The 24,753-nt window shown below is 37.1% G+C and overlaps 3 protein-coding genes across 6 annotated transcripts; 1 reads left to right on the plus strand and 2 right to left on the minus strand.

The window, feature by feature from the left end:
- Positions 1-4,751: 4,751 nt before the first annotated feature.
- Positions 4,752-12,989, minus strand: LOC109094423 (DEAD (Asp-Glu-Ala-Asp) box polypeptide 20). The gene is made up of 11 exons (XM_042729857.1): positions 12,765-12,989; positions 12,480-12,574; positions 12,117-12,285; positions 11,155-11,278; positions 10,925-11,067; positions 10,693-10,831; positions 10,439-10,513; positions 9,703-9,769; positions 9,499-9,604; positions 9,039-9,140; positions 4,752-5,929 (listed from the first exon to the last, which is right to left on the minus strand). The coding sequence occupies exons 1-11, from the start codon at positions 12,955-12,957 to the stop codon at positions 4,839-4,841; spliced, it is 2,304 nt and encodes a 767-aa protein (XP_042585791.1). The 5' UTR covers positions 12,958-12,989; the 3' UTR covers positions 4,752-4,838.
- A 377-nt stretch (positions 12,990-13,366) lies between these two features.
- inka2 (inka box actin regulator 2) lies at positions 13,367-18,281 on the plus strand. Of its 3 annotated transcripts, XM_042729854.1 has the most exons (3): positions 13,367-13,906; positions 16,481-17,006; positions 17,086-17,242. In XM_042729854.1, exons 1-3 carry the CDS (start codon positions 13,871-13,873, stop codon positions 17,097-17,099), a joined length of 576 nt encoding a protein of 191 aa, XP_042585788.1. In that variant the 5' UTR covers positions 13,367-13,870; the 3' UTR covers positions 17,100-17,242. The 3 variants fall into 3 exon arrangements, with proteins under 3 accessions (XP_042585788.1, XP_018963797.1, XP_018963798.1); XM_019108252.2 differs by having other exon boundaries at positions 13,368-13,906; positions 16,481-18,281; XM_019108253.2 differs by lacking the exon at positions 13,367-13,906 and adding an exon at positions 14,499-15,538 and having other exon boundaries at positions 16,481-18,281.
- A 359-nt stretch (positions 18,282-18,640) lies between these two features.
- LOC109094421 (ras-related protein Rap-1A-like) lies at positions 18,641-24,753 on the minus strand. Of its 2 annotated transcripts, none has more exons than XM_042729855.1 (8): positions 24,644-24,753; positions 22,658-22,735; positions 22,448-22,516; positions 22,300-22,356; positions 22,068-22,208; positions 20,426-20,569; positions 20,209-20,331; positions 18,641-19,725 (listed from the first exon to the last, which is right to left on the minus strand). In XM_042729855.1, exons 2-7 carry the CDS (start codon positions 22,712-22,714, stop codon positions 20,242-20,244), a joined length of 558 nt encoding a protein of 185 aa, XP_042585789.1. In that variant the 5' UTR covers positions 22,715-22,735; positions 24,644-24,753; the 3' UTR covers positions 18,641-19,725; positions 20,209-20,241. The 2 variants fall into 2 exon arrangements, with proteins under 2 accessions (XP_042585789.1, XP_042585790.1); XM_042729856.1 differs by lacking the exon at positions 24,644-24,753 and adding an exon at positions 24,401-24,592.

The following is a 24,753-nucleotide window of genomic DNA, read 5'->3' on the forward strand; positions in this document are numbered from 1 at the left end:
TCAACCGTATGAATCAATTAGAGATATACTATACCTCTTTTCTCTCCCTCCTTTACTGTCTGTGTCCTTGTTTGTCAGCCATGTTCACGAGAATGGCATTGCCAATAAGAAATCTTGTGCTCGTTAGTGGAAAGTCCCTGTTTCATCTGTTCGTTTACAATTCATTGCCAGCAACCGCATGATCCCCTGAGCTCCACCTTTTGTACCATAACCCCCATCCCAGGACTCTAAACCCCACCCATCTCCTTGAACATCACTCACTTGTGCCTCTTACACCAGCATACATAGAAAGTGCCCCCTCCGTCCCTCCCTCCCCTCAGGACGTTATTGCTCCAGGGCCAGAGTTTTAGTGTTCAGTGCAATGAAACACACACTAGACCTCATATCAATATATTTAATCTTGTTTTGGCCCTTTTTAGATAGAATAAGCCATATTTTCCAGAAAGAAAAATACACGATGAAATAATTGCATAACAGATGCATAACCTATACTTGAACTTTAAAGCAGAAGTGGATGTCCAGTCACACAAACATGAGTTGGACATGACACCAGTATTACAGGGAAAAGCACATTGTGACATTTAGGAATATCAGGGTATCCGGCCCACACCGTTCTTACCAAAATGTTCTTTGATGGCCCATGTGTTCATATGATGATTATCTTCCTGTTTGTTGTACATACAATCCATAGCAACTCTCTAATGATCTGATTTTATGGTCCAAATGATGTTTGGTCCCTTTGTGATTTATTGATTTCCATGTGTACATAATAGATGGGAAATATGGAAATGATCTCATGTTTAATTAATAGGGGGAGAAGGTTTGGCCAATATATTCTAAATTTTAAGATAATAAATGTTGATTATTGGATCACCTGTGGTCACTGGCGAGCAGTAATGTGTTGGAGTTTTTCTTTTGCTTTGTCTTTACTTCCAGCCCAGCAGGGGACACAACAGAACCATCATGTAATAGAATTGACTCTAGAATCCTAACAACTTTGTAATAATTCATTTGTGCAGTTCCTTCAGATGACAGAATTGTTTGTTTTGAATATATTACCTAGTGGAGATCTGTATGTGCGCATCTACATACCTGTCGAGGGTCTTCTTTCTTCCTCTGTGTGTCTGTGCTTGTTTAACTCTTTCGCTTCTTTTTTCTTTTCTTTTTTTGAGATAGTCTTGTTGTTCTATTCAGCAGATTCCTGTTCACTGTCAGATGTTAAATATTATTTATGATCTTGTCTTGTGTCACAGTTGTGAAACGCCTGATAAATGAATTGTATCTGCCACAAGTACATCTGCTTTTTATTCTGTTCCTTCGACAATGCTGAACCACAATCTAACAGCAGTTTAATGATGAAATCATAAACTCATAACAATATTCTGGAGATGAAATAAAGTATAGGTATGGCATCACAACAAATAGATAAGTTAGGCCGGGTACAGAAACAAGCTGCAGAGCCTTTCAGACTCCATCATAAATGTGAATTTATCTGAGCATCTCATATCCGATATAAATCATTCCATATCAAAGCATCATTTAAAAACATTATTTGCCCCAATACCATTTTGTCACTTTGGATTTTGTATTATTAACATTAGTCACAAGCAGCTCTAGTGGCATTAATCTGAGAGTTTTAGATTGATTTTACGTTATTTAGGGCGGAAAAACATTTGTAACAATTACCCTCCATTCTGGATCTACATTATGGGTAGGAAAAAGCATTAGGAAAACCTCTTAGGCTTTATTCAACAGATATTTTTATCTAAATCTGTTTATATTTACTTTATATGGTGACTAACATTTTGCAATGTAGTTTGAAGTTTATAGATTCATAGAAGATTGATATTCCTTTAAATCAAGCCTTGTAAATATGAAACTTCACCCAAAAATGACAATTCTGTCATCATTTACTCACCCTCATGTCATTCCAAAACTGTATGACTTTCTTCTTCTGTGGAAAAAGAAGATATTTTGAAGATTATGTTGGTAACCATACATTTTTGCTCACCATAAACCTACATTCTTCTAGGGAAAAAAACAGTGAAGGCATTTCTCTAAATAGCCGATGATAATATTTTCATTTTCAGGTCCACTATCCATTTATAAGCTACATGTTTCATTTATCCTGCCTTTAAGTAACACATTAAAAATTGATAAAGTTGACAAAGTAGTCAGAGTATGTGGTGCTTAAGATAAGTACGTTCAATTAATATAGCTTATATTAATTTTACTACTCAACTGACTATAACTGGTAGCAGCCAACGCTACAAAACACAGACCTATGGAGACAGTGAATGAATAAAGAAAATGTTCTCAGTTATCTCTTTCTCTCTCACACACACACAAAATCAAAGGGATTTAGAAGAAAGAGAAAATATTACAGTGAGCTCCAAAATGTGAAAGAGCTTACATTTTTAAAATGTTTTTTATTTTCTAGTGAAAATTATATTTTTAGAGTAGCTAAGAATTTCAGACAGAACCTGAAAATATTAGACAGTTCGACTTATTTGAAATACTTATGTTTTCTAATTAAATATTTTTATGGAAACTATATTATTTAGCATAACAACAAGTCATGTCAAGTCACCTTTATTTTAAGTAAAAAAAATTAAAATCAACCAATCACTCAAAATGTGGACAATGTGAGCCAAAATCATCACAATTAAATGAACCAAAGACTTAAACTACTTCAGTCTGTGTGCAATGAATTTATTTAATACACGATTTTCACAATTTGAGTTGAATTACAGAAATAAATGAACTTTTCCACAACATTCTAATTTATTGAGAAGCACCTGTATATATATAAACATATATAAATGGATGTGGACAATTTAACTTTTAGTAGGCCTATCCGTAATATAAGGTTTTATTTATTTTTTAAGTTAACAACTAACAAGAAAGTAGACAAATAAATGATTAGGCCTTCTAAACATTTTTTTTTTTAAGTAGCCTAGTTTTGTCGAGATAAATTTAAAAAAAAAAAAAAAAAGTTCTCACTTGATTCTGTCTGAAGTCCTCGTACATGTTCAGTATGAGGATGAAAAACAGCGGAGCTCAGAACACATGATGATGTAGCCAAATCTCTTCGCCACGCGGGCCCTCGAGCCTCTTCTTGCCCAGCTCGTGGGACGCTGAGGTCAGAAAACACACCGCACCAGCGATGGGCTGATTCTCTGCGCTTCTCCACAGATCTGTGACAGAGGCGCTGTGGGATTTCTGCAGCTGCTGAAGACGCCTCGCGGTCCCAACTAGGAAGATGCTTTCCAAAGTAAGGTCTAAACTGAACACCTTTGTCAGTGTTGTTGGTATGCTGTCTCTCAACAGAAAAGAGGCGGAAATAGTGAATGATTATCAGTATTAGAGACAAGCCCCAGACGGGAAACAGCACGTAGCCTAGGCCACACACCAAAGGGGTCCGTGTGTGACCCTGGCGATTTCTGTAAATACTGGCACATCACGTAACAGGAATTATCACACATAACTGCGATGAAAATCCCACAAACCCAGCTGAACAATATCTAGGCTATATCCCTATTTTCTCGATCCTGATTTTTGGATAAAAACGTCAAACTAAGGAGAAATAAATTAAAGATCAAAGCTCGTGCTGGATGGTTCATTCCAGTAGCCTATGTTGTAAAAACGTCAAACTAAGGAGAAATAAATTAAAGATCAAAGCTCGTGCTGGATGGTTCATTCCAGTAGCCTATGTTGGGGTCACAGGTGTTAATATTACCCATCGCATAAACCTGCGTATGACTCAACGATTATGTCCGACTGCCCTGCATGTTCGTTACAGTTGCAGTTTGGGGGTTGAACTGGTTTAAGACTCTTCTGACCCCCACCCCACTTATTTCCCCATCTCATCAGCAATAATTTCATATTAAGCATCAATTTGCACAAGAGCATGTGAGGCTGTTTTGAGACATGATGGTCTTGTATTAGCCTACTCTTAAGGAGTTTGTTTGCAAAAATGGCCGGTTCAAGTTACAGTTATTACACGGCTACTTACTAAAAAATACATATTTAAAAAAAAAAAAAAAAAACTCTTCGTTTGATTTGAAATTATGTGAGGAAAAACCTTTTTCCAAAAACGCTGAACTAATCCTCGTTTTAAAAACTGACAATGACCGACTGACAAATTATCTGCTTACCAAATAAATAAATGAACATAAAATTGACATAAATATTTAACGGTTATATTATTTTATAAGTTTACAAGAGAGACCGCAGGGAGAAATAGGCCTAAGACTTTGGTCATTATTCTTTCAAACATATATTTAAACATTTGTTTATTATATATAAGATTTTTATTAATATATATAACATACTGTATATAATTATCATTATATAAATGATGGGCTTCCGTAATTGACCGATCAGTATCAAGTATTCCAGAGAGCCACGTACTAATCATGGCTAAACAGCTCAAAGGTCCTTGTCTTTTGGTGAAGTGGTCTAGAAAGGTCACCTAGCCTTTATTCTTATTACTTAGTATTTCACTCGTTCTGGAGGTCTTCAATTGATTAGGAATGCCCTGATTTATTTCTGCTAATCAGTGATATTATCCAGCAGGAATTTCAGATTAGTGCTGCGTGGATTCTCTGATTGCAAAAACACTGAAGGTTTTGTTTCCATATGAGATGTTTATGTAAAATGTTCATTATGTTCTCATAATGATAGTTTCAGATATGTTAATAAAACTGCAGTTAGCGGCAACAAAATATTTCCAATGATTGCACATAACATCTTAAGAATGATTTTTTATTAGAGAACACATACAACCATGCAAATGAGAACATTACCAAACTAAAGTCATATGCTTGGCAACTTTTTTAGTGCTTCATCATTTCTTTTATGTAGACAGAATTCATATAAAACGCAGTCATCCAGTTATAGGGTGAGCAGTGATAATATGAATTGTAATATTCAACCCAGGCTCTGTATGAGCTCCAATAATCTTGCCCGGCCACTTCCTCTTCCAGTTCATCACTCTCTCTTTTTCTTCCCTTGTGTCCTGCCGAGGCAGCCTTCCTGCTGGAGGCCGGCCGGTGTTTCTGGGAAAGGCTGTGGTGGTTAGCAGGATTCTGGGATTGAGGTTTACTAGGCCTTTGCTTGTTTCTGCTAGTCTGTTGTGATACTCTGGCTGAAGGTACAGAGGATTCTTTCAACTCTGAGACTCTCTTGTCTGGAAGAGCAGGTGTGTGATGTGAAGACGGAGTGGGGACAGAAGAGCTTGATTCATTCTCCTCCTCCATCTCGCACTCTGAAGAAGAATCATCAGATAACACAGAACGAGTCTTCTGCTCAGTGGACATCTCTGAAACCTCCTGTGGTGGAGGAAGATCTTGATGGGAGTACGATTCTTCTATAGCATATGATTTATAAGCCTTATCATTATCATCCCCATCATCGTGATCATTATGCAATCCATTAACTGCATCTCGACTTCTGTTGAATCCTTCATATTGGCGAATGATTTCCACAGATCTTCCCAGACCTTCTGTTATGAAATTCTCATAATCTGCCACAGCCTCACTGAAAGTCATAGCTTTCCGTGCATGCAACTTAAAAGACGATAGTGGAGGAATTTTGGGAAGGGTGTCATTCTGTTCATTTTGAGTAAGAGTCGAGTCATGCTGGAGGTCTGTAGTAGACTGTATTGGTTTTGGCCTCCCAGGTTTGGGAGAGTGCTTTTTAACCTTGGTTTCAGCTCCTCTGTAGGATTTATCACCTGTTGTCCTTTCTGGGATGACTGTCGAGATGTGAGGCTCTCTGGAGGGTTTCGATGTCGGCTTTTCAGATTTTGATTGTTTCTTCTTCTCTGGTTTGGGAATGTCAGGAATTTTCTGAGTGGGTTTTGAAGGTGGTTCAATTATCACATCCCAGTCACAAGCCTCTTCCATGATCCCTGGAGGGATTGGATCTGTAACACAAGGTAAGGAAACATGCATAACATCATTCATGCTAAGTTAAAGGAACATTCCAGGTTCACTGAAAGTTCAACCAGAACTTTATTTATTTTTACAGCCATTTTAGGGTTCACAGTATTGTGTTGCAATGGCAAGAAAGTTAACTTCAGAGAAAAAGTCCCCTCAAGGCCTGGATATACTTCTTTTCTGGACGTCCGGGGACATTCCTGATGACAAAAATGAAATCACAAGGACAGAACACAGGCAGCCAAATAATACTTTGGGACATGATGCAAAAAATTTATTTTGTATTTTCTCACTAAAGTATTGAGTTCATCCGAGAAACTTTGCATTCTATCAAAAGTTTTGTGTTCACTTGCAGAAGCACTGAAACATAGTTTTTCCCCTCACCTCATATTATTTCAATCAAAAAGGTTTTGTGTGGGAACAAAGGTTCTTGGGGGATGTAAAAGTTTTGCAACCGAACGCAAATGTTTTGTGAGAGACTGCAAGCATTAAAATATCATTTTTCCTCCCATCTCATTTTATTTACCATCACCATGTCTCTTGAGGGGCTCTGCTTTTTTTTTTTTTTACACTAAAATCAAGTTTAGCCAACATGTCTTGTGATTATGTGCAAGTTAATATTTTAGTGTATATTTATATATGAATTTTATTTTATTTACACTTTTTATATAAATCTGTATATTTATATACACATTTCATTTTTTAAAGAGGTCTTCGGATGCAAAATTCACTTTTACATGTTATTTGAACTGAAATGTGTTGGCAGTATGTGTACACAACCACCCTATCATGATAATAATCCACCCAGTGCCTTTAAAAAAAAAAAATCCACATAATAACCCCTTTTACAGATCAAGCCATTCACAGATTCTTGGCTGTGTTATTCCTGTGATGCAAAGCAGAATTTTCTTCATCATTACTCCAGTTTTCAGTGTCACATTTTATCATTACAATTTATTTGACTCTCAAGAAACATTTCTGATTATTATCAATGTTGAAAATAATTTTGCTGCTTCATATTTTGTGTGGAACTGATGATGTACTTTATTCTTCAGGATTTTTTGATAAATATAAAGTTTAATGAACAGCATTTATTTGCATTTATCAAATAAATTAATTAAATTCGTTAATGCATTTATTAAACAGAAATCATTTTATATGTCTTCACCCACTTTTTGTCACTTTCATGCATGATGAATAAAATTGTTAATTTCTCTCTTTTTTTAAATCTTATACAAATGTTTGAATGGTATCATTGTTTCTACAAAAATATTAAGCAGCAAAACTGTTTTTAACATTTATAAAAATGAGAAATGTTTCTTGAGCAGCAAATCAGCATATTAGAATGATTTCTGAAGGATTGAGACACTGAAACATCTCTGTAAACAACAACAGATTTATAAACATTTCTAATGATGAATGTTGCGTTCCCAAATGCAGCACTAACAGTGAATCGAAACCAAAAACAGTCCTGTAACAGCAGACATGTAGCGCGTCATTATATAATTACAGCACAACCGTTGTGAATTTTATGACAGCACTAGCAATCTCAAATTCTCATCGCCATTCATAAAAAGTCACCGGGTCGAGTAACACATTCCAGTGCTGATTCTGCTCACGTTTGGCACTTTGAATCATTTGAACTCTTTAACTGTCCTGCAGATGGTGCTGCGAGCTCGTGCAGCGCTCTCAGGACCATTCCGTCCATGATGTTTCTTTTCGCAGTTTATTTCGGTAATAGCTTAAGGACATTTGCGCGATTTCAATCATCATGCAGTAACCAACCTACCCCACCCCAAAAAAAAAAAAAAAACAAACAAAAAAAACCACTTGGATCTATGCAATCGCACGGGTCGTCCCTCAGACATCATAAAAAACGAAAAATCTCAACCCATAAAAAAAAATCACATCCCTGAAGAATGTCTCCTAAGCGATTGAGGTGTTTTGTTGTTTGATGTAATAATGAACACAGCAGTCGTCATTTACTTCCGAGATCTGAGCTGCTGAAGACGCAGTGGATTACTTTTGTTTTTTTTAAGGGAATGCACCCCTATCTACCTAAATGTGTCTATGTTCATGCAAATCATTTGTGATCAAGCTTCACCTACAGAAAAAGCTCTTTTATGAATCTTTGCGAACCGCCTTTCCTAATAAATCGCTAGTTAGCAAGTTCTGTGACGAATTCGGCTAAAGTTAGCAGGGGTTTTCAACCTTTTAGGACATGCACCCACCAAACACCCCCCACCCCCGGTATTACTGTATTCACACCGAATTACTTTATTAACATTAACAAACGCAAATATCCATAAAAGCTATTAAATCAGCTAATTATTTTTCTTTTGCTCTTTTTGATTAACATTATTTACATAAGAAATGCACGGATCCGTTATACTGATGTACATTTGATATTTCCTTTACTGTTTACGTTCACTTAAAACAACCGACTGTGCTGACAAGGATACTTGTTAAGACAGCCATCGGTATTCACCTGCTGTCTGAGAAGGCTATCCGTTTGTGCACTTCAGGTGTGTGCGTGGTGCGCATAGAAACGCTTTATCACAGCTCATGAGTACCGCATTGAGATGTCTTGGGCTTAAAATTTCTTTAATGTTTAAATTGACAAGACTTAAAACGTGAGAATGAAAAAAATTCTCGAGGTAGCAGCACTGGCCTGAATTAACTGATGCTGGGCCCCCCTTTAGGCACACCCCACAGGTTGAAAACCCCTGGTCTAGAGAACTCCTTGTCCAGAGAGGGGCGGGGTGAGCAGAGCTCATTAGCATTTAAAGGGACATGCACCAAAACTGTAACGGTAAAAAGGGTGTTTTTTTCCACTACCATTGAGAAATTATTTTAACCGAAATATGTTATAGACTTTTCATTAAGATCCTAAAATCATATCAACTTGAGAAAAATGGGCATCCTATGACCCCTTTCATTTATTTTTGTATTATATTTTAGTGACTTTACAGACCCTACTCAATTCCATTGTGAGATTCCTAAATTTTTTTAATTTTTCACCATTATACCACAAACACTGTCGATTGAGTTTAACTGGCACAGAACCCGGGAATATTCTTCTACTTTCAGAAGTACCTGGTAAATGAATGAGATTCAGAGAACATTTCTGAGCGATGGCCATCATTTTGTTCTCCTCCTCTCCATGGCAACAGTAGGTCACAGCAACCCCCAGAGTGCCTGAAACACAACAGACAGAGGTCACGGTCAGAGGAAAGACACTGTGGATCGTATCCATTTCTAGAATTCTAATGAGAATGAAGATTAAATTCATCCACAACAACATCACGCTCAAGTTCCAATTATGAATTCTGATTTTGGAGTGCTGCGGTCATTAAAAAGCTCTTGATGAGTTTGTGTTTAGCAGCTAATTATGAAACTGATTGCTGTAGTTGCCCTTTCAGACTCTGACCTGTCTCAGAGCAGATGATCTCTGATTAAGCACTCTCATGTAAATGCCCAAGACACACATTAATTAAAACCACAGAGTAGAGGCTTCACATATATTGGTGCTTAATTGTTTTACAATTGGACACACCAAATCGTCCAGCACGACCAATACGGTGCATGTAGGTCTCCCAGTCCTGAGGAACATCCAGATTAATCACCAAGTTCACCTTCTCAGCATCAATACCACGTGAGGTCTGTGGAAGAGAGAAATTTATAACAAATTAAATGTTGTTTGGGTATTAAACGTTGGGTATTTTCCAGTGTAGGTGTTATAATAGGTTCAGAGCCTCACCAGATCAGTGGATATTAAAACTCGACACTGATACTGTTTCAGCTTCCACATCGCCTCTAACCGCTGACATTTTACAAAGTTTCAAAAGTATGATGCAACAAAGCACTAATTGGAAACTAATAACAGCTTTCATACATTTTGGGCCTTTATTTAAATGCCCACGTTCTAAATTATATCATTCTTATCTAAAGCCTAGTGAGCTGATAACAGGGGCTGCATTGTAAGGCATTATATGCACACACTCAGTATCAAAAGGTAGTCAACCTAATCATAGAATATATCTTCCATGATGAGACGCCTTCTTTTATTTGAAGTCAAGCAGCATTGCATATATATCCTTCATGGAGAAGGCTGTCTTAGACTGCAATGCAAGAAGTTGTGAAATCTTTTATAATCTTATTTTTGAATGTTTTTTTTTTTTTTTAAATGAACAAGAAAAAACTACTTCTGGTGACCTTTCATAAACTGAAATGATATCACTGAGATCAGGTACGACCATACATTTAATACTCCTTCATTCACTTCAGATCAAATCGCTGACATTTTACAAAGTTTCAAAAGTATGATGCAACAAAGCACTAATTGGAAACAAAGGAATTGTAAATGTTTCTGAGTGACATAAAGCAGTAATTTTAATATGCTCATCATTACAAATCATTTACTTATTACTAAGCTGCCATAAAGTAAAAGTCTGTTCAATATACATCAAGGCCATTCACTAAGTTTTAAAAGAGATTCAAGGTGAAGCTCACCTGAGATGCAGACCGCAGGCAAACCTTTAGAGGAGAGGATATCAGCCAGGTGCTGAGCTCTGCAGAACAATAGCTCAAGTCAGTCTTTCATTACTTTCAATAAAGATCACAATTCTTTTCTTAATAAAAGTCTTTGAATAATAATGAGCGGTGCAGTAACAGTATCTGTTACTCTTATTGCACACATCAGCATGTTTTCAGAATAATGAAAGTAATTGAAAAGTGTGTCAGCTCTTGCCTTGTATGGAGGTTTGAGAATACCAGCGCTTGGTTAAATGGGATTTTGCTGAAGAGTTCAAGGAGACTCTGAACCTTCTCCTCAAAGACTTTATGAGGTAATGAATGAGACGGCACGATTTTATAGTATTGCTTCAGCCCTGGACGAGAGAACATATCATTTCAATTCAGTTTTGAAAGGGTATTCACATAGAAGAAATACATCAACAGATCAGACAGGACTGCAGACTGACCAAGGAGTCCAGGGTCTGTCGGGTTCAGTCGCACAAACGTCGGCTCTCTCATGTATCTCGACAGATATTTTGCTAAAGATTCTGGGTAGGTGGCAGAGAGGGCCAACATTTGTTTGTTTGCTGGTAAAGAAGAGAAGATCCAGCTAAGACAGACAGAGAGAGAAAGTAAACGCAAACCTGCTGAATTACAATACAGAAGTCTGAATCAAAATCACCTATTCAGCTCTTACTTGATCTGCTCCTGAAAGCTGCTGCTGCTGTCATCCTCCAGCAGCTTATCAGCCTCATCCAAAACAAACAAGCGAATGGAGGATGTAGTCAGGACGCCCATCTCAATAAGCTGCTTAATACGACCTATAAATACAACAAAACTTCAACATTGCCTAACCAAATAAAAACCACAAACTCTCTAACAGAGAAACCTCTACTGTTATAAATACTATTCCAGACATATTTAGATTAAATGAGCCAAATCTCAAACTTGCCTAATTATTTCATAAGGGACATATTTTAACAGCATATTACAAAAATTTTAAAACAAGCATTTTTTGGTAAAATATTTTATATGCTCAAAGTCATGATGAAATGGAAGTAGCAACAGATATTTTCTTTCATATACTGATGTATGTCCAAATGAACCGGAATATTAAAAAGGCAATAAAAATTGGCCAGGACTTGGTTCAATCCATCAGTGTTGACTGGATGGTGGCAGATCTGAACGTAAGCTTGCAGTTGATCATAAAAAAGATGAGGAGTTTAAGCAGACTAAATGATCGGAAACTCCAGCTTATGTCACTAGACAGAAGTCTGTCGGTTTTACTGGAAGACAGAATCAAGATATTTTGATTAAAAAGAGTCTAACATATAAACAAGAAAATATAATCAAAAAATTCCAAAAAAAAAGCCACAAAAGAAATGAAAAAAAAGATATTAAATGATATTCAAAAACATAAACTTAAAAGCTACTGATAGCTATTTATTAGATGATTTTGCAAAACGTGAACATTGTGACTGTTAATGACAAACACACACATCAACTTTAAATATGTAGTAATAAGGCCAGAAGATTATCAAGCCTACACATGAAGACAGACATCTAAACATGCAATGTTAGCAAATCTAAACTAAGTTACACTTACAAATGTAATCCATCTAACATATCGATCTCAAAAGAATTTCAACTAGCTCATACCTGGTGAACCAATGGCAATGTGGCATTTCTTCAGGTGCAGTTTGTCTTGACTGACAGGGCGGCCACCAATGAACACATGACACTCCAAGCCCTCCATAGCACTGCCTATAGCCATAACAACAGCATGAATCTGCACTGCAATCTCCCGAGTGGGGGCCAAAACCAGCACCTGATGGGACAAGAGGAGGGCACATTATTGTCAAACAGGCACACACTCGAGTTTTAGGTGCTTATATTTAACATCAAAAGATAGACGAGTGTTTCAAACGTTCATAATTCCTTTATTCCGTTATACAATTATTATAGAATAGGACATTATTTAGTAAAACATTACATTCCGTTGCATACTGGAAAAAGTGATACCTGTGTGGTTGTGTTTTCCAATATAAGAGAGTCCAAAGCGATGGTGGTGAACACACAGGTTTTTCCTGTGCCAGACTTGGCTTGAACAATAAGATCTGAACATAAGAAAACGTCAATAAACATTATTTCCCTCAAATATATCACTAATCACTGATGCACTATATTTATGAGTCTTACAGTACACTCCTGTCATTAAAGAGCAGTGGGTTTTGCTATGTGACTAATGTCAAGACTGGTGGTTTAGGCTTGTTTTGGTGCTGTTTTCGAGTATTTTGGGTCTCGTACCGAGTCCACATCTTCCCAGCGGGATTGCTTTCAGCTGGATAGGGGACGGTCTCTGAAAGCCAGAGGCAGATAACCCCTCAAGCACAGGTTTTGAGAGGAGTAACGAGCTGAATTCGACACCCCCGCTAATCAGTACATCTTCTGTCCGGGATCTGTATTGCAGCTCGTGCGCTGCGTTCATGGATGCCGCCATATTCCTATTGCGACTTAGTTCAGTTCTTCGACGCTGAATAAATGAGTTGCGCAGTGAACCACGTCGCCCTCTTGCGCACAGAAACGGAAATCCCACTTGAAATATCAGCAATATCCTGCAGAGAGCGACAAACGCACTTGCTTGACATAAGCAAGCGATTACATTTAAATAGAAACTGCAAACATGTGGGCATAAAAAAAAAACGTTTGACTTCAGTAGGGTTTAAATTAAAGCAAACTTTGAATACCACATCTAATACATTCCCTGCAAGAAACTGTAATTACATGTCGTCTGAAAGTTTGTCCCAACAATTTAAGACGATTTAACATTTGCTGCTTTTTAAAGACATCAAGCCCCCGGAATTCAATTCTATATTATTATTTCAGTTCTATTATATATTTTTTAAAGTTTGCAAATTGAGGCTCTTCCCCCTTCTAATATCCAGTCAGAGTGAATCTTAAAATCTGTAGAATTGTAGCTCTTTTGTTATGCATGAAGCCTCCTTTCATCATGAACTGACCACTGCTGTGAAAGCGTGACGAGGTTTGTTGACGGCCAGCCGGTAGTTAATCCTGTTCAGGAACTTTCCCTTCAAATTCACGTGAATCACACTACATGACACCACATACACTTCAGTGGCTTGACTGTACTTCCTCGCTGTGCTGGGCTGTAATGTCCTCTGAATATGTAATCAGCAGTGTGTCAGAGGCGAGAGGAATATTACATTAGCAAACATCGCTGGTCATACCTCACGACTGACCATTACACACCCAGGCGGAGAAAACAAAGAACTTGGCGGACAGCGACATCAGAGGAACTAAGTTTAAATTAATTAACCTGCGTTTAGTTAATACAATATTTTAATTTTGTAATTCAGCAGCTGTGGGGAGAAGACCAAACGGATCTCGGTGACATGGACAGCAACCTTCGGCGTCTGAAACATGACCTGGTGAGATTTCCCTGCTCTTCTTTTTTTTTTTTTTTCTCATCTACTTTTACAAGACAGGTGTGTTTTTTTATCGCAGGAATCTTCTCAGATATGTACGTTACAGGTAATAATTAGTATGACTCTGCATTATGTTTTCATCAACCATTTTAATTTTGCGCCTTTCTTACGCGAAGTGTGTTAATGTTCATCATCTGTTGTCCGCGCGCTGGAGAAAAGGTGCAACCTGATTGGCAGCGGATTTTTTGAAAAGGAGGCCGCTGATTGGCCGGTACTCGTCCTTCTGTAATGATTTAAATTTAAGTGCAGCTTGTGATCATCAGATTAAAACACTTTGACTGATCTACATAATAGACAACTATATATGTAATATACATTATACGGTCAAACCAAAAATTATTCAGACACCAGATACACTTTTTGATATGTTTATACTAGTGGGTGTAGGACACTATAGTTTATGTAAGTGAGGATAGCAAAATAAAGTAAACTGTGACATATTATACCCAAAAAGTATTCATACAGTGGACTACCAGTAAAACTGATAAAAAAAAATTGGGACCAAAAGTCATTCAGTCACTTTGACCTGACCATGTTTTGCTTAAGTGTTTTTTATTCACTTTTTACACCACAGACTGACCCAAATTCAGCATTGCTTGGTAACTGGTCGAATTTAACAGCTGACAGCTATTCAGCCTAATTCATTACATTCCTTTCTATGAAAGTTATCTGACATTATCAAGATGAATTTGTTCTGACACAGTTTAACTTTTGATTAAATTTTGATTTGACTGTATAGAGCAGTGAACATCCAACATTGCAGAAGAAGAAACCTGCAATAACCCCTTATGACAGAAAAATGTCTTCCTTCTATATTTACTTATATTTAAATGACCTTTATTTGTAAGGTTGAGACTGAAAATGAACAAGCGAGGGAAAAAGGGGCTTGCCAAATGAGGAAACAGGGCCACAAGGATGTTACTCACAACATCCATCACTTGTTGGTGGGGTCAGTGATGTCTGATTAATACTGCTGTCCGTCTGGACACATCCCACCGGAAACTGACACAGGAGAAGTCAGTGGCATCACAAAATGAGAAATAGGACCTACGGCTGAATCTGATGAAATAGTGACACACGGAACATGCCATAACAAGCAAACAGGGCAAGTTATAGACATAGAGATTAGCTGCTATAATTTGCCTCTTTAAACTGAATTCTCATTGTAAAAGTGACTTTTATGATGACATAATGGCTCTACTGCCTACATAAGCAGCCAATATAACATCCTATTTTAATATCCAATTCAGAGTGAATGGAATGTTTCAGGTTAAGTACAAGTTAAGCGCTACGTTTCCCTACACCTGCATTTATGACCAACCCAGTAAAATACATGCCTCAGCTGTTCGCCCATGACTCACAGTCTAGTCATTTCACCCACATGCCCGTGAGCTCCTACATCTCCCATCATGCCTTGAGACGCAACACTACTGTAGAAAAGCATCAGTGGTGTGCTGCTGTGCTCAGACTGGCTGGTGATCGATCACACTTGTAAGGGAGAGAAGGAACAGAAAACAGGGAGTGAAACGAGAGAAGGAAAGATAGGGAAACAGAGAGACTGCAGGGTGAAAGAAGGTAAGATGACTGGTTTTATTCAGTAATAGAAGAAAAAGGGCATTTTTGTAGTTTATAGACATGGAATTTGCTTGAATGTATTCAAATATAATAAATACTAAAAAATACATCTAATTATTTAATATAGTAAATAATAAATACAACTCAGCAAATACTCCATACAGTATGGGATATCAAAAGTTGATATAAAGATTTTGGCTCAAAACTATGTGTAAAGACATGCATTATGCTTTTCTGTCTAGGCCATGTTAACATTTTAAAAAAAAACAACTATGTTGTAACAACCTATTTTGCAATTTCTATGTACACTTACAACTTTATATATTCATAATTGTGAAAAAAAAATAACATTAATAAACATGCAATAAAACACAATCCCTTGGAAATAATTATAATATGCTGGTTTGATGCTCAGTAAACATTTTTTATTATTATTTTTAATGTTGAAAACAGTTGTGCTGCTCAATGTGTAAACCGAGATAATTCTTTGGTAAGTAAAAGATCAAAAGGACAGCATTTATTTGAAATTTTTATAGTTACATGAAAGTCTACTCTAGATCTAGATTAAGCATCCTTGCTGCTTAATAAAAGTATTGGTTTCTTTATAAAAAAAAAAAAAAAAAAAACTCACTGACCCCAGTTTTTTTAACAGTGGTTTCAAAGCAGCTTTAAAGAAAATCATGGCTTAATCCTCCAAGTAAGCAATTTATTGGAGGATGTGACAAGGACAAAAACATCTGCATTCTCTTGAAGCAGATGCTGAGCCAGGTATCTGTGATGACACACTGGGCAGAAAATGCAGACTGTTTGGTGTAATATTGATTTTTTTATAATTACTATGAAGTGAGTGTGAGATAAGCGTTGCTCATCAGTCACAACAGATTTCACTGATAATAGCTTCATGATCTCATAGTTATTGCTCTCTTGCCTTTCCCATTACAGGATTCTTTGTGGCAGTCGGATGAGGGTCTCCAAGCTCAGATGAATTCTGTGATCGGCGCTCTCCAGGAGCTCAAACTCTTGCAGGTCCAGACTGCACTGGAGGAGCTGGAGTTGTCCAGTAAAACAAGCCTGGCCTCTTCATACACTCGCACAATGCTCGATCAAATAAACAACAGTTCAAGAATAACCCACCTGAACCGAACACAGAATACACAGAAACAAGAATGTTTCAAGACTGAGCTTACCATGGAACCATCTTTGTTCCTCACTAGTTCTCCAGCAGAGAAGCGCCATATTCCCAGGAGGGTTTACGGAGGAAGTTTAAGCACTTCTTCCTCTTTTTCTTCTCAGGAAGACACAACCGACAACAGTTTCTCCTCATACGATATTGATGACTCGACTGATTGGACAGCCTCATTGATGAACCATAGTAGAAACAGACAGCCACTGGTATTGGGCGACAATGTTTTTGCTGATTTGGTCGGAAACTGGCTGGACCTGCCTGATGTTGGAGGCCAGACAGCAGGTGAGGAGCAGAATGACTCAAGTCTTAAAGACACGCTTTCTGAGTCATCATCTAGCAGTAACTCTCAAGATCTCTCCAGGAAACTCTCACTAACAGCTAGCATCTTCAAGCGGGTCCTACGCCGTGTTCGGCCACGGCACCACCAGGAAAGCGAAGGAATGGATGTCTGTAAACAACCAAAGATCACATGCAGAAAGCCAAAATCAGATGTCAGCAAGCCATTCTGGGTGAGAACAAGAGGAATGAAGAAGAAAACCACACCCACCCAACAAGAGGGCGTGGCTTATCAGGGCTCAGAGGGTTTGATAGACAGTGGATGGGTGGAGACTGTAGAAAAACATCCATCTGTGTTTGATTACAGCTCAGCTGTGTGGGTCTGATATAATTCTACATGGAAGACACTGTGACACATATTGTTAGACATAATTAGTGGACTTTATGATCAAAATTGTTGTAACATGATGCTGAAGTGCACCTGGTCGGCCATTCATTATTGCAGTATCTCATATTCAAGTTATAAACACACAGTTATATGGAAGTAGTCTAAACAAAAGAATTATATTGTGAACTACAAACACAAATAACTAAATCTGAATTCAGAACGATGAAATACATACATTTCTATCACTTCATCATGGTATCACAACTAAATGTGAAGCAAACCGTAAAAGTTAAGCGATAAACACCATTCACTATAGATTGTGATGTTGAGGTAATATTGTCCTTTTTCCTCAAATGAGAGGAGTAGCACTCCAGAAGCTATTGATTCCAAAGATATGTTAGGTAAATATTTCTCGATTGTATTTTGTATGTATACATTTTGTTTTTTGAGATGTATGCATGGCAGAGTGAAGGTAACAGGAAAAAATATGAATACAGTCACACTGTATTGCCCTACTGTGTTTCTGTGAGGTCCCTTGAGAGCCTAATGCTGTTTCTGCTGATGTTTGTATCCATCTGTTTAGATTCAGGCCTAACTGTCAATCATTCTATGAAAAAGTCCTGACTGGTGCTTTTCCATAAATGTCTTACTCATGTCTTAGCTTTGCAAGCATAAACCTGCTTTATATTGGACAGAAAAACTATGCAATGATTCTAAACTCTTATGCAAAAAATGAAAACTGAGCAAATGCAAATGCCTGCTTTTTTTATTAGCACCTTCATGTTATCTGTAATAAATAAATGCCTGTGGGTCCTGCGATAGTATGTATACCTGTTCTCAGAGCTATTCAATACATGATGTGATGTGGGATACTGTTTCTTTTTTTTTTTTTTTTTAATTACAAAAAAATCAATTTAAAGTTCCTGTAAGCCTATAAGAGTAACTTTTTAAAAGGGATATGCCATTCAAGTCTTATGCATCATGAAAATCTGCTTTTGTCACACCTAATCATGAATGTTTATGAATTAAGAGACACTTTTTTGCATTTAGTGCAGCAAGTATAAATCACCTATGTTTGTTGCATTGTTGCAAAAGAACTTTGTAGAAAAATGTAAGATAAGTGAATTATTTATATGGCTTTGTCCTATATTTGTAACTACAGTACATAAAGTGAGCAACACTGAAACACTGTATCTGTATAATGGTCTATGTTGGTGAGGAATGGTAATCTAGAAATACACAAAAGAACACATCAATATGAAATACATTTATTTAAATCTATGTCCCAAAAAAAAAAAAAAAAAAAAATCAAAGCACACATTACTTTAAAAACAAATCAAAAGCCAGCCAGACACTTTGTTTGAAATGCTCAACAAAACCATGGAGCAGAACAATGAAAACTAAAATAAAGTATTTGACACATCAAGACTGATTTAACATGGCAAATGAAGTGTCAAGGACTGACTATTGATTATTGGTTTAGCGGTTATCGGAGGAGAAGTCATCTCTGCATTATAGATCTGATTTCATCCTTCTCCTGCTCAGGCACAAAACGGTTGATATTTATCCCAGGCTGAGCTACAGCCTACCGCAAAATACAACCAAGGGAAAAAAGGACGAAAATATACTAAAATGTAATTATCTTTAAAAGCTGGAAAAAATTATCTAATTTTGATTGTGGAAAAACAAATGCATTGGCTTCAGTACAATATATCTTAATCTTCAAGATAGACAGATCCAAATTTCTTATTTTAACCTTACCACCAAAAGAAAACAGGACATTTTTCATTTTCACAGTTTGTTTAGATAAAAGGAAAATAACAATCTAAGCATATTATGGGGAACATTTAAGCAGAGAGTGAGCCACTCAGAAAATGGTATGATGAATGAAGGACACAGCCTTTTCTCTGTACAAATGATTAGTGATAGTCCAAACATTATGGGGGAAAAAAATAAACATTTCTGATCATTTTACAAACATGAGCATGTTTTTGAAATGTCCCCATTCTCTCTGTAGGACACACAGAGAAAGTCCTGAACCCTCTCCCAGACTGTCAAATCCCCCTTTGCCATGTCACAGATGGAGCTTCTGCTCCAGACACAGATCCTTAGTGTGGAATCTCCTTCAGAAAAAAAAAACAGTAATCAAGTAACAGGGGGAAGAAAATTTTCAAGACTGCTCTGGAAGAAAAGGCAGAGGCTGCATCTCTCTTTTTCTGTCAAGTCTGTGTATTAGTTGAGGAGTCTGGTGTTCAGCCTTCCTAATTGTTTGGCCAATAACTGTAGAGAGGAACAGGAATGTTGGCCAGCTGGGCAACAGTTCTTCATTTCGGCAATCTGAAAAGAATGAGAAAGCAAAAAAATCAACAAATCCAAAACAAAAATTAAAAAAGTGCAACAAGATGCAATCCAAACAGCAACAACAACAAAAAAAAAACATCAACATAACTAAAAAATGCAAAAAGTGCAACAAGATGCAAATAATGCCATTAAGATGACTAGGAATGCTTATTGATAGCTTTCTCCAGGTATCACCACAGATATTAAAGATCCACTGATATTAAATGGGTCATGATGTGAAAAATCCATTGATCTTTTAACATACACATGGTCTCTGTAACAATTAAAACAATAGAAAAAGTCTTTTAACCATTTAATCAAGCATTTATCATTCAGGCTGTATTTTGTGGATCCCTAGAAGATATCGCTGATGCAAAAAAAAAAAAAAACACACAGGGTGAAATCTTTATCATTGATCATGGATGAAAGGAGTTCTTAATAGCACATGTACTGATTCCTAATGAACTTCTGATCGACTACCTGGCTCAGAGCTGCTGCAGTGATGCAGCTGTGTTACAGCAGGATGCAGTTTGACTTCTTTTTCGCTCTCTTCTTCTCCACCGGCGTCTTTCTGTTTATCTGTCTTACCAGGTCATAAAAGATCTGATACACACAGACAAAAACACAAAGGACTTCCATTAGAGGACCGTCTTAATGTGACCTGGTGCATATGTTTTTTTTTTTAACTGTGACTCACCTCATTGACGTTGATCTTTGATTTGGCAGAAGATTCTAGAAAGGCACAATTACTCCACTGACGAGCAAGATTCTGACCCTGCTCCTTCCCAACCACTCGCTCATCCTCTAAATCACACTTATTCCCAACCAAGATCATTGGCACCTATACAAACAGAGAGAGACATCTGATGAGTATGTGTTCTATGTTTGCATCTGGCTTAAATTAGCAACCACACTCACTGAGAGTTCAAAGAAACATGGGTTTTAAAAGATTAGTGTCTTATTTAGAGGCACAAAATATATCCCGTGCTCATGTAACATGGATTCATATACACATTACTGTTCAAATGTTTGTGGTCAATGCAATTAAAGAAAAAAAAAAAAAATTAATGATTTTATGCAGCAAGGATACATTAAATTGTCCAGAAATGGCAGTAAAGTTTTTTTATAATGCTACAAAAGATTTCCATTTCAAATAAAAGCTGCTCTTTGGAGCTTTCTATTCAAATGAAAAAATGTATCTCAATTTTCACAATAAAAATTAAGCAGAGCAACTTTTTCAACACTGATAATAACAAGAAATGTTTCTTGATTACCAGCATATTAGACTAATTTCTGAAGGATCATGTGACACTGAAGATTGGAGTAATGGCTGCAGAAAATTCTGTTTTGCTATGATTGGACTAAATGTGACCTGGGACCTCAAAACCAGTCATAAGTGTACATTTTTTGAAATTGTACATCATCTGAAAGATGATAAATAAGCTTTCCATTAATATGTGGTTTGTTAGGATATGACAATATTTGGCCGAGATACAACTATTTGAACATCTGGAATCTGAGGATGCAAAAAAATCTAAATGTTGAGAAAATCGCCTTTAAAGTTGTCCAAATTAAGTTCTTAGCAATGGATATTACTAATCAAAAATTAATCTTTGATATATTTAGACTAGGAAATTTACAAAATATCTTCATGGAACATAATCTTTACATAATATCCTAATGATTTTTGGCATAAAAAGAAAAACCAATAATTTTGACCCATTTTTTTTTTATCATAAATTACATTTTCGAGCTGTTATAATTTCGATCTGTGGGGTATTTTGGCCTGAAACTTCACAGACACATTCTGGTGAAACCCAAGACCAATTTTACATCTTGTAAAAATGGACATAATAGGCGCCCTTTAAGACTATATAGCATCCAAGACCAATTTCATTTTTAAAAAAAAATCTTACTAAAACATGGAACAGTAATAGGCGCCCTTACATACAGACTACATATATATATATATATATATATATATATATATATATATATATCAGAAAATAAAGAATATGGGTACTCTGGTCATCAGTGTGAATACAGCTTCTGCAAATTTGTCTCAAAGCTCTTCTCTGGTCATCAGTGTGAACACAGCTTCTGCAAATTTGTCTCAAAGCTCTTGCCTCAGTAAAATCAAATAAGTTGTGTGCTTTATTTGTTTTGCCTTTGCTGGTTAGAACTTGCTATAGCTGTTGACAGTTCATGATTTTTTTTTTTTTTTTTTTTTTTTTCACAAAAAAAAAAAAAAAGTGTTAAAAAAATAATGATTTGCCAAAGCAAGCACCAACACCAATAATAATAATATAGTTCATGAATTATTATTCAAAGTGACTCACATCCTCTGTGTCCTTCACTCTCAGAATCTGCTCCCGTAGGTCCTGCAGGTCATTAAAGGTGGACTGTGCTGTGATGGAGTAAACCAGAGCGAAACCCTGCCCGTTCTTCATGTACAGGTCCCGCATCGCTGTGAACTGCTCCTGTAGGCAAACAATCAATAATCTATTGAGTTCACATTGAAGACTAATTAACTAATTGGCCAGCTGAGTTCATGCATCATATTAAACTCACTGTGCCTGCAGTGTCCAGGATCTCTAGCATACATTGCTGCCCATCAACCTCAACTTGCTAAAAAAAAAAAAAAAAAAAAACATAGAGAGAGGGTGTCAGTACTGCATTAACGCATTTCCCTATATGTTTCCCAAAATGGTTTACTTACCTTTCTATATGAGTCTTCTATTGTGGGATCATATTTTTCAACAAATATTCCCTGTACAAACTGAACTGTCTGTAAAAGACCAGAATCTCACTCAATACAAATAAAGACCTGAATAAATACTACAGACTAGAGAGAAAAACACTACAAATACTGCATACAATGCCCATTTATAATACAGTAAAATGTAGACTTTAAAAATGCTGAAGTTACCAGTGCAGACTTCCCCACGCCTCCAGAGCCCAGGACCACAAGCTTATATTCACGCATGGTAGGTCTCTCTGTTGAGGCCTGTTAAGATTCAATCACAGCATGCACACACACACTTATCATTCATCAGTGCAAAGTTTGAAGTTTAAAACAGGTTTTTGGTATTCTGAGGAAGTGGTTAGCACAGAGGTTTCCAGAACCATAAATGTTAGCCATATTTATACCACTTTTTCAAAGATTTCTCAGCATACTGGGTATGCAGCGCTCTGTCACCTACATTATTTTAAATCTAGATTTGTTGTGTTGCTCTGAAGTTACTTTAAACTCAAAATTCTTTTCTCTGATAACATGCATGTCAGCGTGATGGGGGCAATGATCCTCCCGCCCATTAAAGCAACCCGTCAATCACATGACCAACAATTTCCAGATAGAAAACATCAAGCCCCACCCTCACAATACTAAAGAAAAGACTACCACAACTTCCATTTCATGCCGAGGTAGGATGCTTTAGTTATAAAGTTTGCATGGTAAAAAAAAAATTCTGATAAATTGTTTGTTTAAACTAGTTTCCTTTAAAGCACCGTCTCTACAGCTGTGCTGTGGATATTCCCAGCAAATGTTTTACAGGGCCATTTGAGGTCATTCAGAGTGCACTTTAAATTCCACTCTGATCAAGGATGCAAATGCATCCAAATGACCAAACAAACAGCTTATCTACTGCATGCAGATCCAACTGATGCTATGCTAATGCACCAGTTCATTCAGCCTGAAGCAACTAAATCTAGAAAAAAGTGGCTCAAGTAAAACATTCTGAACACTGAGGAAAGTTAAAGTTAGCATGAAGTGAAAATTGTGATTGTGAATGTCCTTGTGATGCATATCAGATAAAAAAACAGCTTCTTGAATGAGGAAAATGTAAGGCGGAACTTGATTTTGTCTATCTGGAATTGATTGAATCGTTGTTGTTTCCTAATTGCTGCAATCTCATATGAGTGGCAGGTCACTGGAAGAGAAGAATGACTGCCTTGTCATCCTGTCGGACCCTCATAAGATCCCATTTTGTTCAGTAAATAAGCAAATCAGTTAATAGTATGTACAGCAATATTTTCAGTGGTGTGATTAACTAATAAACTTCAAAAATTAAAAAATAAATAAATAAAGGAAAAGCCATGAGTAAGGAAACCTTCCTTTCACACCATTTAACGTCAATCACTGTACGCAATAAAAAGGTACAGACAAGACTGTGCCATTCTCCTAACCAGTGAATGTTATTAATCTATTAGGTTTTTTTTTTCATGATTACACCTTTAAATGTCATCAGATTAAACTAAATATCACAAATAAAGATACAACTCGTTGCAACAGGTGTACAGATGACCACTGTCTCCCCTAAACGGTTCAACAACACTACGGTGTCACCAGGACTGTAATTATAAAGTGACTCAAAAGACTAACGTTACATCTCCTCTACAGCTTTAGGATTCAGTCTGCACGAAACATTCCTCTAGATCAGCAGCTGTAATCTCATTTTGGTCAGTTGTCGAGTGAGATTGTATGCCAATGTGGACACTGTGAGTTCATATGTGAATCAAAACGCAGGTTAAATACAAACACACAGAGTTTAACTTGTTAACCAGCACATAGTAATCCCATTTAACGCGGACAGATCAAATATTTCACCCTTAACATGCGGACAGGTGTTTGTTTTCGTCTGCTCGCAGGAGCGACCGTGGCCTGTAAACGCACCGGTGTTTCCTGTGAACTCCGACAGACATCAGCGCTGCTGTGCGGGGGTAATTCTGCTCAATCAGCCGGCCTACGCCTGATTAGCTCGCGCTAGCACCTTAGCATGTTCGTTACGTCAAGTTTTGTTGAGCGACCTTTCTCCCAAACCCGGCGCTCGTTGTATAGTGCGTGAGCTGGTGAATGTAACTGTGAACGACCGTGCCGGGTCACGGTGGTTCGAGGATTCGTTAACAGTTCACTCACCGTGTCCCGCCGCTCCGCCGCGCGTTCAGACTCCGGTCACTCTCGTGGATGCAAACGTCACTGCAGCGCGCTGAAAGCTGGCTTGACGCATTACAGTCACGAACGGGTTA

Source organism: Cyprinus carpio, chromosome B8, assembly GCF_018340385.1.
Source record: "Cyprinus carpio isolate SPL01 chromosome B8, ASM1834038v1, whole genome shotgun sequence".
NCBI lineage: Eukaryota > Metazoa > Chordata > Actinopteri > Cypriniformes > Cyprinidae > Cyprinus > Cyprinus carpio.